The sequence below is a fragment of the Synchiropus splendidus genome, chromosome 1, assembly GCF_027744825.2.
Source record: "Synchiropus splendidus isolate RoL2022-P1 chromosome 1, RoL_Sspl_1.0, whole genome shotgun sequence".
Lineage (NCBI taxonomy): Eukaryota > Metazoa > Chordata > Actinopteri > Syngnathiformes > Callionymidae > Synchiropus > Synchiropus splendidus.
In genome coordinates, this window is record NC_071334.1 from 55,585,981 (window position 1) to 55,603,424 (window position 17,444).

At 41.5% G+C, this 17,444-nt stretch overlaps 1 protein-coding gene across 1 annotated transcript in view; it reads left to right on the plus strand.

Moving 5' to 3' along the window:
* sardh (sarcosine dehydrogenase) overlaps nucleotides 1-17,444 on the plus strand; it is a 28,353-nt gene that overhangs the window by 9,420 nt on the left and 1,489 nt on the right. The window contains exons 10-21 of the mRNA XM_053849817.1: nucleotides 5-91; nucleotides 2,566-2,656; nucleotides 2,741-2,882; nucleotides 6,789-6,872; nucleotides 6,964-7,077; nucleotides 7,420-7,558; nucleotides 8,738-8,851; nucleotides 8,975-9,122; nucleotides 12,373-12,466; nucleotides 15,542-15,704; nucleotides 16,255-16,423; nucleotides 16,651-16,786. Coding sequence (XP_053705792.1) covers nucleotides 5-91; nucleotides 2,566-2,656; nucleotides 2,741-2,882; nucleotides 6,789-6,872; nucleotides 6,964-7,077; nucleotides 7,420-7,558; nucleotides 8,738-8,851; nucleotides 8,975-9,122; nucleotides 12,373-12,466; nucleotides 15,542-15,704; nucleotides 16,255-16,423; nucleotides 16,651-16,786 — 1,481 coding nt within the window. The remainder of the gene's footprint in view (nucleotides 1-4; nucleotides 92-2,565; nucleotides 2,657-2,740; nucleotides 2,883-6,788; nucleotides 6,873-6,963; nucleotides 7,078-7,419; nucleotides 7,559-8,737; nucleotides 8,852-8,974; nucleotides 9,123-12,372; nucleotides 12,467-15,541; nucleotides 15,705-16,254; nucleotides 16,424-16,650; nucleotides 16,787-17,444) is intronic.

Sequence of the window (17,444 nt, forward strand, 5' to 3'; positions counted from 1 at the left end):
TCAGAGTCCTTCACAGCCGACCATAAGCCGCTGATGGGTGAAGCTCCAGAGGTCAGAGGCTTCTTTCTGGGTTGTGGCTTCAACAGTGCCGGTAAGTGCTGCACACGTGGGAAACATGGTACAACCATGACAGTTCATCATGTCTTTTCTGGTCCATGTCTATGCTTTCAAAGCACAAATGAATTACAGCGTCAAAGGTGATGGGCAGCTACACTCCATCAGTTCGGTCTCAGATCTCACCTCTGACTTTCAAGTGAACAGCACGAGAGGTGAACACTGGCACAGGCAGACATGGCGGAAAAGGGCAAAGTAATCACCGGTTAAGAAAAAGACTTTTGTCTCCAGGAGTAGAAACCCACAAGGTCGAGACCTTGTTGTTCTGATAAGAGCATGGGAGGAGCCGCTCTTAAATTAAAAGCTCACAACTGACACGGACATGTACACTATGATAGAGTAAGCGGTGATCAATTTGTAGGTAGTATAGTAGGCAGTGTTACACATTAATGTTGATATTCAGTGGCATCATTTCTGCTCGTGTTTAAAAGTACAAACTGATGGTAAAATTGGAAAAAGTGAGAGAAGACCTGAATTGTCTCATGTGTGTGCATAATACACACACGTATCACATTTAAACACTATTTTACAAAGGAGGTGCAACAACTCCCCTTGTTAATCTGTAACGTGTACCACTCTGGAAAGCAGAGCTGTCACATTACCCTCCTGCCTCAGTGCTTTCCTGACAAGTGAAAAATCCTTTGCCTGTTTCACTCCGTCTCACAGTGCACATGTATTTGTGTAAGCTTGTTCAACTGAGCCACACCATCTTGATAATTGAGAAACCATGAGGCCAAAGAGGACAAACTAAGTGCTGCCTAATTGTACAATTTGAATATGTTGCCTGGCAACATCATCTTGCAGTTCTCTGCTCTGATACAGTGCAGATCTCTTCCCCAGACAGCTTGTTGATTCAGGTTATATTTGTTTAACTGCTTTTATCTACTGTATCACCTTTAGTTTCTCGCCTATCACTCCTCTTAACAAGGAAGAGTTCCTTCCGATATATGGTTCTGTATGCAGCGAATTTTTGCTGCCTGTTTGCTTTTGGTTGAGACGTTTTGCTATATCAAATAGTTGTCAATCCGCTTCTCCTGTCTCACAGTCATCTTCTGCTTTAAATCTTGACCATTCACCATTTGAGTTGCAGTCACACAGAGTGACTGTACTGTAGTGTAGTAGAGTTTGCTCTTTGTCTCCTTTTAAAGAGGATTGTTTTTGATTTTCTCATGCCATTAATAGAAGTGTCAGGCAAGTTATGTCTGGTGGAAGCATGAGTGCGGCGGTGACGGGGGAGTGCAGACAATGTTTGTACAGCCTAAATGAACAGTAATGGAGTGAGACGCTGACTGGAGAAGTAGAGCAGAGGGATGACAAAACGTGTGGAAACACACGCATGAGAGTTCAAATGCAGATACATGCTTGAACGTCAGCTCAGTTACCAAAGATGACATTCATCCGTGCCACCGCGCCTTGCTGCTTGTCGAAGTGTCTGGGGAAAACTTCCACCTCTCCTCTTCTACCCCACAAGCCCTTTCTTCCTTCCATCCATCCAGACTCCCCCCCACCACCCAGAGTGACATTTCCTAAAGATGAATGAAAACTTCAAGGATAAAGGCAGATGGATGTGGGAGAGCTGTATTCTGCTTGTCACTCTGCATTGTCACACTGGGCCACTAATACAAGTGTGTATGGTGGAATCACACACAAATTGCTTCTGACCCTTGGTGTAATTAGGGAAATGAGGGTCCCTTAAAGGGAGTTACTCATTAACCCGGTGGTTTTAAAATGCTACGCTGTGTTGCGTTGCCTCAGTTTGGAGTGATGACATGCGCAAGAAACGCTGAGCTGATGAGGTCAGATTGCTTCTGAAGCAGCTGTATGGGGAGGTCAATTAGCTATACAGAGGTCAAACTGCTTTAGCACAGTGTATATCACACAGCATGACTCAAGATGTTGCTGGCAATGTACAACATTGCACCTGGTTTCAACATTTACCTATTTTTCATTTCTTGATGTATGTTGGTCAAGTTGTCAGAAACAAACTTCATCACATTCCATCGATCCATTTTCTATCCAAGTTCTGTGGGGGCACCAGTCTCATGCCATCCTCTGCACAGGAGCATTGGTTCTTCTTTGAGGCTGATCAGCTCAGCGCAGACCATGAGGGATTCTATCAAGTAGATGTTTTGTAATTCATTGAATTATATGGCAACCTGTGTCTCACCTTTTGTGTTATGCATTTGATCTGGAGTTTTTTTCAGCTCTGATGCTTTTAAGATATATTGTTTAATGAAAAACGATATAGTGCTTTTTAATATCCCCCAATATTAAGTTGTGTCACTAGTGTTGAACATGTGAATGTGACAAGTTTCAAGACTTTTCAACCCTTAAGTTTGACCCTTGTACATTCAGGTCTAATTTGCTTGAAAAGTGGTCTACAAAACTAGGTTACAATGTAAGAGAAACTGGATATCTGGTCATACACCACTGTGTTTTTTTTTCTTCCAGGGATGATGCTGGGAGGTGGTTGTGGCAGAGAACTGGCACACTGGGTCATTCATGGGCGCCCTGAAAAGGACATGTACGGCTATGACATCAGGTATTTTCCTGGGCTGGTATTTTGATAAGCCTCTTGTATTTCTTCACTTTTATTGAGCGCGATTTCCTTTCCACTTTGTGTCAGACGTTTCCATAACTCACTCACAAACAACAATCGCTGGATCAGAGAGCGGAGCCACGAGTCATATGCTAAAAACTACTCGGTGGTGTTTCCTTTTGATGAGCCACTGGCCAGCCGGAACATGAGGCGGGATCCGTTTCACCAGGTAGTTTGGTCTTTACTCAGTTTATTGACATGATTATGAAAATAAAGAAATGAAAAAAGTGCACACACTATTAATAAATCATTCATTTTTATTACTATGGACTTCAATATTTGATGAATTGAACACATTAGCAATAACTGTCACCATCAATGAGTTAAAAGGACAACAAAATGTTTGTTTTTTTAACTTATTTTGGATAATATGAACAACTAGATTCAGCTGATTCTGGGTTTTAAGTTTTATTATATTTTAATCAAGTCACTTGATTTGTTGTGTCGACGGTGTCTTTCTTTTTTATGTCATGCTCTCTTTTGCGGGCATGCACACATGAGCACCAACTACAGCTGAGGATCTGGGACCATGGTGAAAGTATGGGAACATTTTACAATGGTCACATCCACAAGACCTCAAAGGAGATGCAGCATTTGACAACCATCTCTGCATTTTAAGCTGTTAAAATGTAAAGTTCCAAACCAACGCATCACACTAAACAGGTGTAACATTTTTGTTGGACTTAATATTTGCAACACTATATAATCAGAAGCGTTAATGTGCCTGTCATATGCTGACTCGTTGACGAATCATTATCAATCATAAAGATAGTTGGTGGCTTGTCAACAGGCTAACTAGTGAGTTGCAGCCCTAAAAATGAACAGGGTTTAAATTCAGATGATGCTGAACTTGCTGTTGTTCCATTATTTGGTCACTTCCTTGATGTTATCAAGGCAATGGCTCTTGTTGAGCTGCAGCCACAGTAGCACGTTTATGTAATTTAAGGTGTCCAGAAGGTATAACCTCGCCAGTCAACTTTCATCCTTTCTGAGAGATTTCGATATTTTCGGACTGAACATTCACATCCACTGACTCACTTCCTTGAACCTATAACCCAGCCTTTGCTTCGCTTTATGTCATCCGTCGTTCCGGTTGCACTCAAAAGATTTTGCTTTTTGAAAGTCTGACAACATCGTTCTCAGTTATACTTCCTTGCAATCATTGTTAAACCGGGCGGAAGACGATACACTCATGTCTCTCACTCCATTAACCTGAGAGACCTTTTGTTCAATTCTGTGATTTAGGGAATAATGGGAAATCAGCATTTGAATACTTGCGTGTTTTCTTGGTCGTAATACACAGTGAGTCAGTGTCTAATAAAGCATTAAATAGACAGAATGGATGAGCTGTTCTGGCGGAGTCTTTATTTAATGTGACATTTAAGACCTGATTGGTAACATTTGGTGTTTCTGTGCACCTGTGCTTATGTTAACGGTTCATTTTTTTCATTCTAATGTTTTTATGGTTGTCTGTTTCTTCCTTCTTTTCACTTATTCATGCTGCCTCCTCCCTCCTCCCTCCTTGGTCTGCTCTTGTCAAATCTTGTGCCAGATAGCTGATGTGAGCCCTGGCAGGAGGCAGTTTGCTCTGTAACTTATCTTTGACGGCTCCATTTATTAATGCAATCCCTGCCAACTTGACCATAAATGAGACTCTTATCTTTGGCTGCCTAGTCTCTGATGTCTTTTAGATATCCTTTATACCTTTTTACCCTGCACAAACTCTCCATGCACCTCACAGCTAAATTTTATATCACATTAATGACCCGCTTAGGCCCGCTTTTCTCTTCCAGTGCTCATTTACCTTTCGCAAACCATTGTTTAGCCACGGTTGTGTGGAGAGTCATTACTTCAGAACAGATTACTGTCAAACAAATAATGTTATATTGAAAAAAGCTTTTCATACTGCTCATACACAGAGCAACGTTGGAGAGCGCTTATTGAGTCTTAAAAAGTACAGGTAAAAATGAGTTTTATTTTAGTTTGAATGCTATTTTTGTGATGATTTACATTTTTTTTAACATTGTTTTTGATGTGACTCTCATTCAAAATCATGCATTGGCAAGGGAAGGACACACGGCTGTGCACGACTACCACACCAGCCAAAACGACTGGACGTGGCTGTAATTACCACGGAAGTTATTCACTAAAATTCCTAGTCCAGGACTATAAGTTTGATTATGTTAAGGATGTGACTTGGAGATTTCAATTAATTTATTATTGAAAAAATAGCTTACCCAAATAACAGAAACTAATCACCTCCTGTCACAGGGGACATTTTTCACTGCACCAGTTTGTACGATGTCATACAACAACGATGTCAAAAGACCGATGAAGGAGAGTCAATGATATAGCATTTGATGGATGGAAAATGTAACTTTAAAAGATGTGATGTATTGAAATATAATTAAAATAATACTTAGTAACCTTAGCGGTATACAATTGTAGTCATAGAAGGGACCAGCTTTATTATGTGGGATCTGGAGACACAATTTCCTTCATGATAGAGTCGTGACAGAGATGACTTTAGAGAAGTTCTTAACCTATGAAGTAAATGGATTCAATAAATACTAGTTATCTGGAGGTTACTCCAGCTGTATGAGTACATGCATAGCCCTGTAACGGACTTAGTGGTTTGTTCCCTTATAAGGCATCGCCCTGAAAGGTCCGCTGTCCGCACCCAACAGGGCCTTGCAGTATACAAGCCCACCGCTGCTACACATCGTCCCTTTTTAAAGTTCAGCCACGGAGAGAAGGCCCAGCTGGGCGAACATGTACGAATTACAACTGTTCACATTGTCGTTATTAGATGAATTAAACATTTTCATTTTTCTCTGTTTTTTGGATAAAGACTTTGTGCTACATGGGGTGTGATTACAGCCCAGTACTAGTTGCTGGTGCGATTATCGATATTCTGTTTTCAGAACGATTGATCATTACTTGTGCTTTTGGGCAGCACCATCCTCTAATTTCAGAAGGCGAATGCGATCATGTCTCTCTTCAGGCATCGACTCGAGACTAGATACTTAAAAAATGCAAACCGGCCATCTCCAACACGGCTGCTCACACGTTCTCTCCACCTCAGCAGTGCAGATGGTAAATATAGCTCAGTGTGGGAAGGTTTGGCAGGAGACACTTGGATGCCTGCTAGGTGGAGAGCATAACTACAATTGTGGGCGACTGTCAGTTTAAAGGAGGTTGGCAAGGGGGGGTGTATCATTTTAATGGTATTATCAATAGTCAAAAGAATGCATTAATTTCATCCCATTTAGCTTTTTTAGCGACATTCAAATGAAAATGAAATGCAATCACAAGAATTAAACCTTGTATGCTTTGTGAATTCCTCTGGTGTTCTACATAGAAAAAAAATGCCAGACTAGAAATAATGCAAATATTAAAAGTCGACTGATATGTCTTTTTTAGGAGCAATAGGAGCTCATTATTAGCAATCGGGGAGAACGATAACTGATATTTGTTTACTTGTTGAAAACTGTAAGTGAAGGTTTGCGTCGGTACATGCCATCCCTTAATATCCCTGATAAAAATATAAAGGTGTTTAGCATCAAAATGCCACAATTGCAGAACCTTAGACAACACAACATGCACACACCACGACCTATTGCTGCAGAAACAACGCACCAAACATCATAACATAAAGGATTGCAGCATTTATTCCTCGTGTTCTGAAGTGAAAGCGTGCTGAACCTAATTTTACTAGCCGTTGTGTGAGACTATACGAACGCCTACAATTACTCTTTTGTTATTCTTTTTTGGATTTCTCTACTTGAATACAAATGTTCCTACGATGCTGAAAATGTTACATGTGCCAGCTGAACCCTGAATGACCCCCGATCTTTATCTCATTTAAGTCAATGTCTCTTTTCAGCTGAAAAACAAATGTTGTCTCTGCCATTGAAAGGTGAATGCGAAAGAGCAGTTATATATCAATAATGACTGAAGTACAATTTATGTTATCAACCCTTTTTTTGTACAATAAAAGCTCGTTCTGCATGTATTCTAATCCCCTCCACTGACTTAACCTGACTGTGTTTCTTGTATTCATTGCTTGTTTTAGGTTCTGATGGAGCAAGGCTGTGTATTCCAAGAGAGACATGGATGGGAACGACCTGGCTGGTTCACTAAAGACGGACAAGCTCCTGTAAGTTATTGATTTTCCAAATTGTCATATTTGGTCAATCCCAACTCTGAATTTCTCGACTCTAAATTTTGCTCTGACTGTCATTCCGAAGGTTAAAGACTATGATTATTATGGAGCCTACGATGTCAAGAAGAATTCCAATTATAAATACAGCGATCTGCTGGGCAAAGAGTACACCTTCGACTTTCCTCCCCATCACGATGTGGTAAGTTTGTGTGAGCTGTTTAGACATCACTCTGTTTGGCATCAACCACTTAGCGTCTAATATGCTGAGTGAAAACTGCAATATTACTTTTATTTGCTAGTTTTATCATATATATTGAAAAAAGCCACATATTGGATTGCATTGGTGAATTGTATCAAGGATGTATCAGCTCATGCTTTCAGTCAAAATGTCATTGTTGTTTTTGTAATTCTTAAATAACTAGGCTAATTAATGCCTTAAAGGTTCTCGCTCCATGTTTTCCAAAGAAAACATCAGAAATGTCATTTTTGTCTGTCGGGCTCCACTTTATAAATTTAATGTCAGCCTATTTTTTTCCCCCAGATTAAGAGTGAGTGCCTGTCATGTAGACACGGTGTGTCCGTGTTTGACATGTCCTACTTTGGAAAGTTTTACCTCACTGGACCAGATGCCAAGAAAGCAGCCGATTGGCTGTTCACCGCTGATGTCAACAAAAAGCCAGGTTAGTTTGTGTGCTGCTGAACAGATCGTACGCATATTCATTTGCAGAGAGAAGGTTGCCTGTGCGTGAACAAAGGTACTGCAAAATAGTCTCTCAATAAAAGACACTCTCAGATGTGGTAGCAGGTTCACTTTGCCAGTGCCTCTTTTTTTGTCTCCTCATTCAACTTGTAAACTGACAGCTGAGCCTCCTACTTGTGCAGAGAGATTTGTTATGGGACAGTGACATGTTCTGGATGATGTTTTTCACACAGCCGCCTTGTCTACTGTCAGTTATCACCTTCGCACACAACTCCAAGTCATTACATCACAGCATTTGGATGAGACAGGAAATACATCTGCAAAGGAGACAGAAGAGGTTTTTAAAAAAGTGAAGGCATAATTTAATGCTAAACTGATCCGATTCCCACCAGTTGTTGATGAAGAGAGAATGGCACTGGCCTGGCAAACGCCTTTCAGTCAGCAAAATATATTTAATAACATGGTATAGAGGCCAACATGTCATCGAGTCACAAAGCGTTTTAAGCACATGAAAGTCAGACTCCAACGGATGTTACGGATCATATCAAAAGTTTTGTGTTTTCCACAAAGCAATGACATCTCACTGTTGAATAAATGAGTCAAAGATTACATTGCTCTCAATAGAAGTGACTATTATATAAAAAGTTTCCTCTTCAGTGTCATGTTTAGCAATCGTGAGCTTGTTGAGTGAAGGATAAATCATGCAGTTTCCTGACCCTTTTCTTCCTGATCCCAAGGCAGTAGAGCCACTGACTCAGGGTCATTCCTCTACAATTCATCAACTCTGTCCCTGGTCCCCCCCGCCATTAACTCCTCCTCCCAGTTCTCCTCCGGCCTTCTTCACCAGCTTGGTCATTCTGTCATGTGCTGCTGACCTTTGCAGTACGTCACTTTGCAGAACAAGTGTGCTCATTAGTAGATTTGCAGAAGGTCTGAACCCCAACCTCCTAAAGTGTAGACTTCATTACATAAACTCTTTTCATATACTTAAAGCCTCAAAGGGATTGTAAAGATAGTAAACAAAATTCTGCTTTATCTTGTCTTTCATATGTCTCAGCTCAGCATTACGTATGATGAAATAAGTGTCCCAGCCATGGAAGGGATATTTTTGGGTTTGCTCCCTCAGATGAACTGTGCAAACCAGTGTGTCTGTTTTAAGGGTCTACTGTGTACACCTGCATGCTGAACAAGGCTGGAGGAGCTGAGGCTGACCTGACTGTAAGCAGACTGGAGTCTGGAGCTGCTAACCTTCCCCTGGCACCGGAGTCCAATGGTGAAGAGCGTGTTTTCATTCTTTTTGAAGAATGACTGCTGTTATTGCTGCTGTGATTACTGATGTGTAATGAATGGGTTGTGTCATAACCCCGTGGTAAGCTGTTGTCTTCCTGCTCCTCAGGTGACGCTTACTACCTTGCCATCGGCGGTGGTGTGGCTGAGCACAACTGGAATCACATCAAAACGGTTCTGCAGGACAAAGGCTTCCGCTGCCACCTGACAGACCACTCCGAGGACATGGGCATGATCAGCATCCAGGGACCCAAGAGGTGAGTGGCAACGTAGTGGGAAATTTAGAGTTCAAATGGTCATGACTTGTCAGCCAGGGTCTCAGTAAGTAGGAGAGGAAAACAACAGATTGGTCGTGAAATCAATCTTTCCTGAGTTCCAGTACGTGTTGGAAACAAAAGTTGTAAGAGGTATAACAGCTCTGCAGTTAAATCAATAGGCCAAGCGTGGGTTAAGTGCCAATTTTGCTGTGTTGGCCATAGACATAAAAAAAGTGCAGAAAGTCTGCTAGACATTTGGAATAAGCATGTGAGTTCAAGGTGGCAGTTGATTTCATTGTGTGAAATCTCAGCCATTGTTAACCAATTACTTCTTTTCCTTAACCATTATCTACAGTGGCCAGAACCTCTGTGGATACCTGTCTTTCTCTCTTCCAGTTCTATAAAACTTGTTTAGTGCAACTGCTGCTTTGTCCTTGAAGCCAAATACACCCCCTACCACGAATCAGGAGCCTGACCGTTTGTAGTGCATTCACACCAAATGCGATGATAGAGAGGGACTGATTTAAAGTACTCCATGTACATCAGTGTGTTTCTAGCTTTACCTCCCAGGCGACACGTTGCAGGTGATATCTGTAATATCGAAGTTCTAGTTGAAATCTGAACTTTGATTTGGATTGACCAAAGCCCAGATTATACAGTTACGATATAGAGAGGGAAAAATCATCGACTAGACAAGAAAGTCAAATGAAAGACTGGCTGATTGTAGCGGTTGCTGCCATTCACTGAGTCACCGATCTGATGGCGCATCTGCATCTTTTTCTACCCTTGAAGTACTTGCACAGTTGGTTGCAATGATGCCCACCACTGAGATTTAAATGGCCTTCCTGAAGGTGCACCTAACTTTTTAAAACTTCTTTTGTTACCCACGAGGGTATGAGTAGTGCAACTAAATCATGTTACATGTGAGCATAACTTTATGATCATGCAAAAGCACAGCAACGCAAACTGCAACAATTGAACATTGGATAAAACATGGATAAAATCTAAAAATCCTCTCGTATTCCAGAAACATTCCCCTTATGTTCCTCCCTGGGCCTAGCGCTCACTTGCCTAGTGCAAAATATCACCTCTGCTGTGAGAGAACTAAAAGAGAGCATTACATAAATATGTATACAGGCGAGCGCAACCATGTCTGTGAAAGTGTCTTTGTATTTTGTTTTTCTTTTTTTCCCCCTCTGTCTTCTCCACAAACCATGCCTCCATGGTCAGCCAGCAGTACCATTGATTTCTACATCCAGGACAAGAAATCAATACTGAGGTGAAAATAGTTGTGCACATGTGAACAAGAGAGGCAGTCGAAGCCTGTAGAAAGCCTAACTGCTTTGGTTGATCGCACTTTTAAAAGTCCTCGTACATCACTTCCTCCCTGGTCAGCGACTCTGTCTTTGTTCTTCCCTCCCACCAGCAGCGGTGAGCTCACTCTCCTCTCTGTGTGGGCCTCATCAATTTGTGGAGGCTTTTTTTGTCTTCTTCTTAAAGTCCTCTCTGTCTCCTTCCAGTTCCTGCTGCTCCTAATGATCATCCTCCACTGCTTTAGTGATTCTCGCTCGCTGTAAGAGCTTACGTCAAAGCCAGTGCGTCACTGTCTGAGTTCTTATCACTGAAGACTCAAAACTGCTCTCTTTTGCTCACCGATGTTCTTTCTTACCTCTGGAATCCATTCTGCCTGTGATGTGTGGGATTTAGAGGCAGTTGATCTTATTAAACCCTCAAGCAAATGCACATGTCTGCAGCTATGGAAATCACGCTTTAATCCCAAGAGACATTGCGTTAAGAACTCCCTGAGGACAAGAGGTTTGACGATGTGTTTACCCGGCTGATGTATTACTGCTTGGTTTGGTTGTTACCTTCAACAGTGACACACGCTTCTTTTTATAACTTGCCTCCACAGTCATTCACTCTTCTCAGCACTCTTCGGCTCAAGTCTTTTAGCAGAAAAAATGTATTTATTCTTTAACTTAAGTTTTGCACATAGGAAGCCTGGTTGAAGGTCGGAAAAAAAACAGAATGGAAGTCTATGGGGAGATAAAAGTTCTGGTCCACTTTGCCTGCTGCCCTGATTCACACATGCTGTACCTCAATTTAAATGGCAAATAATGGTGTTTTGATTACGTGAATTTATGATTTATTCATGACTTACTTTATTTACTACTTAATTTAAAGTTAATTATTTGGACTGCAAATCAAAGCATGTGTGACGTCACAGCAGAATTCGACTCCTCCGGGGCTAAAGGTTCTGAACTGTCAAAGGTGGAAGATGGCAAACATAAGCTGACATTGTTAAATACTTACTGTGAACATGCTGGCTCTCGCTCAAATGACTATCGAGTGTAGATGTAGTTCGTTACTACATATCACACCTCTCACCTCTCACAGCATTGAAGTGTAGCTTTCAAATTCACAGCCATCATATGTGAGATTCCATGCTAGATCCCTGTTTAACGTTCATTGCTCCATTGACTCTGGTTCATATTTTTTGTTAACTTTGTTAACGGAAGTAGATGGGCGTGACTTAGGCTCCTGATATAAAGAATTGCGGTGATGCACTTATAACGATAAATATTATTTGTGATCATGGCTTGTTTAAATGTGCAAAAATGTCTCCAGATGTAAGCTCAATCTGGTGCTTAGGAATTGAAGTGACTCATGATATCACCATACATTACTGTAGCTATGAAAGCAATATTTGAAATGAAAAGGCTCGTCCCTTGACACAAATAAATTAACAATGTATCGTTGTCCCCGAACATCAATGTATACGCATCAACAACGCCAGCGTTTCATTCAAGTTGCACAAATTTGCTCAAGGACTCAAAGACGTTGTGAACACAGCAGTGTTTATGGACACAAATTAGCCTCCACACTTGTGCAAGCTTGTTTGCACATCTGTAGATACAACTCCCTGACTGTGTCTACATCAAGTGATATTGACTTCCATTGTATCCCGGAGCCTACGCAGCTAACATGACCCTCACTCAAATATCCTCGCCATCAAAAATATCTTAAGAAGCTCGCGGCTACTTCTCCTGCTGCCCCCTCACAGCAATCAGAGTGTACAAGTAAACTATACTTAGGCTCCTTTTTCTGTTGACTCATCTTTATGTAATATTGATCTTGGTGCGCAAGAGAAGAAACGGCGATTCAGTTCTTCAGAGATTTCCACTTATTTAACCTTTAATTGTCCGCAGTGCTGAGTATCAAACGCTGATTTCTCTTGTTTGTTTTGCAGTCGAGACGTTCTTCAGGCGGTTTTGGACACAGACCTCAGTAATGATGCATTCCCTTTCTCTACTCACAAAGTGGTCAAAGCAGCCGGCCATCAGGTGAGAAACACATGCAGGGAGGCTGGAACTAACCGCTCAACTCAAATTATTAAACGTATCACAGTCATCAGCTTTGAAACGGCGCTGTGGAGGCACAGATAAACACAAATATTCTTTTGATTAAAAAGTATTCACACACTGCTTCAGCAAATTTTCAAAGGTTCTTCCCCAGAGATGGTGGAGTGCTTGTGTCTGTGAATGCAAATGGAACAGATGGCATGTCTCAAGGCTTCTTTGAGAATTAATTCAATGTCATCTTAGTTCACTGTTTTGTCATTTTCACCCTTTTTCCTATTTTTCATCTATGTCTCTTTGTTTGATCTTGCCGCACAGCTCAGAGCAATTTTTAAATGAATCGTTTTGCTTAAATCATTTCAGTGAAGGAAACAAATTCTGCGTGAAAGTGGCAGTAATGAGGGCATAAAAATTGATTTTAAATGTGTAAGGAAGCAGGTTTCCGACCGGTCGCTCTGTGAAATGGATTGTCTGTAGAATTAAGACATGCAGGGTGCACGATATTTATTGTTCATCAGCCATTATTTTTTTCATCTTCTGCTTCTCATAAGAGGCTCCCTCTTTAATGTCTCTTATCCACTCTTACGACACACACTGATCCTTCTTTGTCTGCGCCATTAATGAACTCTTTCCACTGTAACGGCTCCAACATTCTTTGTCCAAACTGTCCACAGTCTCTTCTCTCCAGGTGTCTATCAAGCCTCTGAGACTTTGCCTCTGCATGAGCTTGAGTCCTCTGATCTCCTACTTCTGATTTTGTTCTTTTCTAGCCTCCCCCCATTAACAACCTCCTTCTTCATTTCTGCCACTTATAGATCTTTCTTAGGTCGTCCTCTCTCTTTGTGTCAGAACTTTGTCTATAACTACGGCTGTCTACGGATGAAAATTCTTCATTTCAATTAATCGCACTAAAGCAAGACTTATCTTGCGATGAATGGCAAATTAATCCCATTTTGTTTCTATCTGAAAATTAAGGAAGGTTTTATCAACATAGAAGTGGCCGGTAATGCACTCCTCACGCAAACATTTGCTTACTACAGCAACTTCTGCAATACTTGATGCAATCTAAAATTCAGAACAATAATGAAGAGCAACAATTCAATCGACATCTGGGTCTCGGTCCCCATGTGTCCTACAGTAGGTCAAATGTTCTTGTTTAATTTCATGTGGAAGCACTGAGCCTAGTTTCAGTTGGCAGACTCTGACTCTCCTGCAGATGGAAACATGGCCTGGCTAGTTGTTCTGGGAGGTGGTGGGTTCAGAGACTGTGTGGAGAGTCACAGTGGGTTGTCTTTGGTGATGTGTAGGTTGATTCATCCACCTGCAGCTTTCAGTGTTTGTTGGTTTGAGAGAGACACTAAAGTCTTTTCAAATTGTTGTGGTCACACAAATTCTATTGGTTCAAATGTTGAGTCTAAGCGGCACTTATTTGTATGTTAGGACCCCATGCTTGCTTGTAATTAAGCAAAGGTTGTGGCAGTGATGGGCTCATTAGTACAAAGTAAATATAAATCGTGCCCAGCACTACCAGGAGAGATAAAAGCTGGCTGTGATGACCCCCTCCTGGCTTTTGGCGTCATTTCAAAGCTAGTATGAAGGTCCGGCACATGCTGCGACACACATGTCCAAATATTCTTGTTGTTTCTGAGCTGCACAACACACGCTCCTCGCTGCACCGCAGGACTGTTTGTGCCGGTGCGTGTCGTTGGTGCTGTGTTCCAGCTGGTAACCGGACTTCTCTGGGTGACATTTTAATGGCTGCACTGCTGCGAGAGCACAACTCTCTCTCTCTACCTCTGCTCTCCTCTCATCTCATCACATTTTCTCTCTTCCTTTCATTTGCTGTATTTATTGAAGGAAAAGTGCTGTGCTGTCAAGAAGCATGAACTCAAATAACTTCTGTGTTGCTGCACGTTTTCTACTGCATGTGAAGCATGCATGTTTGTGTGCGTTCATGTCTACATGCGCCCGATTTCTGCAGAGTGCACATATGGAGCCCAGAGGAACCTCTCATGGCCAGATGGCAGAGCAGTCACAGTCACTCACTGGGGAAACTGTTTTCCTTCCTGATTTAACACTTTTCCTCCACATACTCAATCATGCGTACTTCCTGTAACTTTGCATTCTGAGGATTTGCCTCCAGCTCATGTCCTTCATCTTGGTCTTGCTTTTAATTTTTTTGTTCTTGGGAGACTTAATTATTTGTCTTTCACTTTTTTTCTCGAATTTCTGTTTAAGTTTACATTTCACAAGAAATAGAACAACCACTCAAATATTGTACTTAGACGCTCTTCCATCTTTCATGTTGCTGCCAAGTCTTTTTCTATTGTGATATGTTTCCTCACATAATTTGTAGACAGCTAAAGCTAAAAATTCTGTGAGGAAACGTATAGATGTGCAAGAGTCTGTGTAAGAGATGAATTTTGATAATGGCATCATGTTTCTGCCAAATGTTGTGTAAAATGTAAATACAAGACAAAAAGGCATTTTATTACTGAGTATTTTTTAACATCTGTTATATCTTTTCACTGTCTGTTGATTTCCTGTGTAGTTTTGCTCTGACCTCCCAATGGCCATGTCAATATGGGCAAAGGGCCACATGTTGCCCACCGGGCTGCACTTTGCCCGCCTCTGAAATCGAAACATGGAAAGTTATACATAAAACATTTGCTAAAATAATGGTGTTCTTTGAAATTAATCTGTAAGAAATTTCACTTGTTAGATTTACCTGTGGGTGGTTGTCCAGGATTAGCAGAGAATAATACGTGGCTGTTTAGTCTGTTTTCGACTGTGTGCACACATCTTTGTGTGTTTTATTGAATGGAATAGGGTTGATACATATTTTCATATGGAACATGGAAATTCACTTCAAACCGCTGACAGAAATGCACGTATAGAAAGATGGCCTTACATTATTAAACGTGTGTATAACTACCCGCTGTCTTGCATTGGCTTCTCACACTGATGCATGAAACTTAAAATCCGTTCAAACGCTTCAAAGTTGAAAATGCAGGGTGTTTCATCATGGCTGAGTCTTCCTTTGTGGATCTCTCTGTCCAGGTGCGAGCCATGCGCCTGTCGTTTGTGGGAGAACTCGGCTGGGAGTTGCACATTCCTAAAGACTCCTGCCTTCCTGTCTACCATGCTGTCATGGCCGCTGGTGCTCAACACGGCATCATCAACTCAGGCTACAGGGCCATTGACTCTCTCAGCATTGAGAAAGGTGAGGTAATTTACTCATTCAATACAAAGTTAAGGGGGACCACGTATTCTATCCCATTGTTTCAGAATTATCCACAGTGTTCGCAAGATGAAGCATCACTTTAACTAATGGTGTGAGTGTAAAAGACCCATGTTCATGCATTTCTCGCCGCTCACTGTAAATCGTGCCACTCTTGGACTCAGAGCTATTGTTTTGAAAGATGAAGAAGTGTGTGCGAGGGAGGAACATGTGTTTTGCCGTTAACTTACATATTGAAATGCAGCAATGATGTCTTGCCAAGATGACAGTGAGTCACATTCATTTTTATTAACAAACAGGTTTGTTAAAGCTGCTCCAGCTGAATCGTGAATTGACATTTGTGACCTGTTGAAACTGTAAGCGATTCATCACTCTTCTTAGTCCTTGCCAGTCATTCAATGTAAATGGATTGTTTTCTATGAAATCACAAGCATTTTGATGTCAAACTACCATATTAGTCAATAAGATTTGATGACATTAAATTGAAATACTGGACCCGAGATCCCCTTAAAACTCTTTGACCCTCCCTCAGGTTATAGACACTGGCACGCTGACCTCCGTCCGGATGACACACCCTTGGAGGCTGGGCTTGGCTTCACCTGCAAGCTCAAGAGCTCCATTCCCTTCCAGGGCCGCGAGCGACTGGAGAAACAGAAGGAGGAGGGGCTGAGGAGGCGGATTGTTGCCTTCACCATCGATGAGTCAGTCCAATTTTATCTTTCTCATAGCAAGGTGGTAAAAATATGAGCCAGATTTCATGGATATTATTAGTAGCAGTCTTTTAACTCACTGAAATGGCAACATGTACAACATCACATGGAGCAAAAATCTTAATATTTCCAACAGAACAGAATGCACCCCCCATCTCAAATTATTATTAAATTATTATTGTTTTTTTGGCGTTTCACTTAATCCCTTTACTCAACAGGAAAGTTCCGATGTTTGGACTGGAGGCCATCTTCCGTAACGGTGTTCCAGTGGGACACTTGCGGCGTGCAGATTATGGCTTCTTCATCGACAAAACTATTGGATATGGATACATCCGGAATCCGGATGGCGGCGTGGTAATGGTCTTCTAAATATTTGCTTCTGTTGTTGTACTACAAAGGAACAGCTGCTTGCTAGGCTGTAGGATGGTTTAATGCAGGTCGTCATTGCTCTTTATTCTAAGGTTTAAAACTCTGCTCTCTCCTTTTTCCACCCAAACTTTGTGAAGGTTGAGTCAGAGGGGGGCACAAATTCATATCTTACATAAGTCACTGGAAAAACGTCCTTGCTCTAAAGCATTTAAACGTTCTGAGAATATTAAACACTTGAGTGCAACTTGGATTGGTTGCTGTTATGGATGGAATTTCCTCCTCAAGTTTGAACCCAGTTTAAGGCGAGTGTGTGCATGGGGCTTGTGTCCTTTTAGTGTTTCACTGGGCACTGCAGTTTACTCCCACTTCAGTGCTTAATAGGTGGTTCTCTGTTGTACGCTGAGTGAGTTTGAATCTCTCGCAACCGCTTACCGACTCACACCCTGTGTAGCTGGGATGGGCTCAACCTCACTGCGACCTTGGGAATACTCCGATGTTCATAAATTTAAAAGTTTTGCTGCACAACATCCATTGAAATCCATTCAAAGACACTTTATTGTAACTTTATCATGACTTGGAAAAATCCCCTGTGTCCCAAATCTTTGTTTGTGTAACTGACACAGTCAAGCGGTTGCAGTCTGCA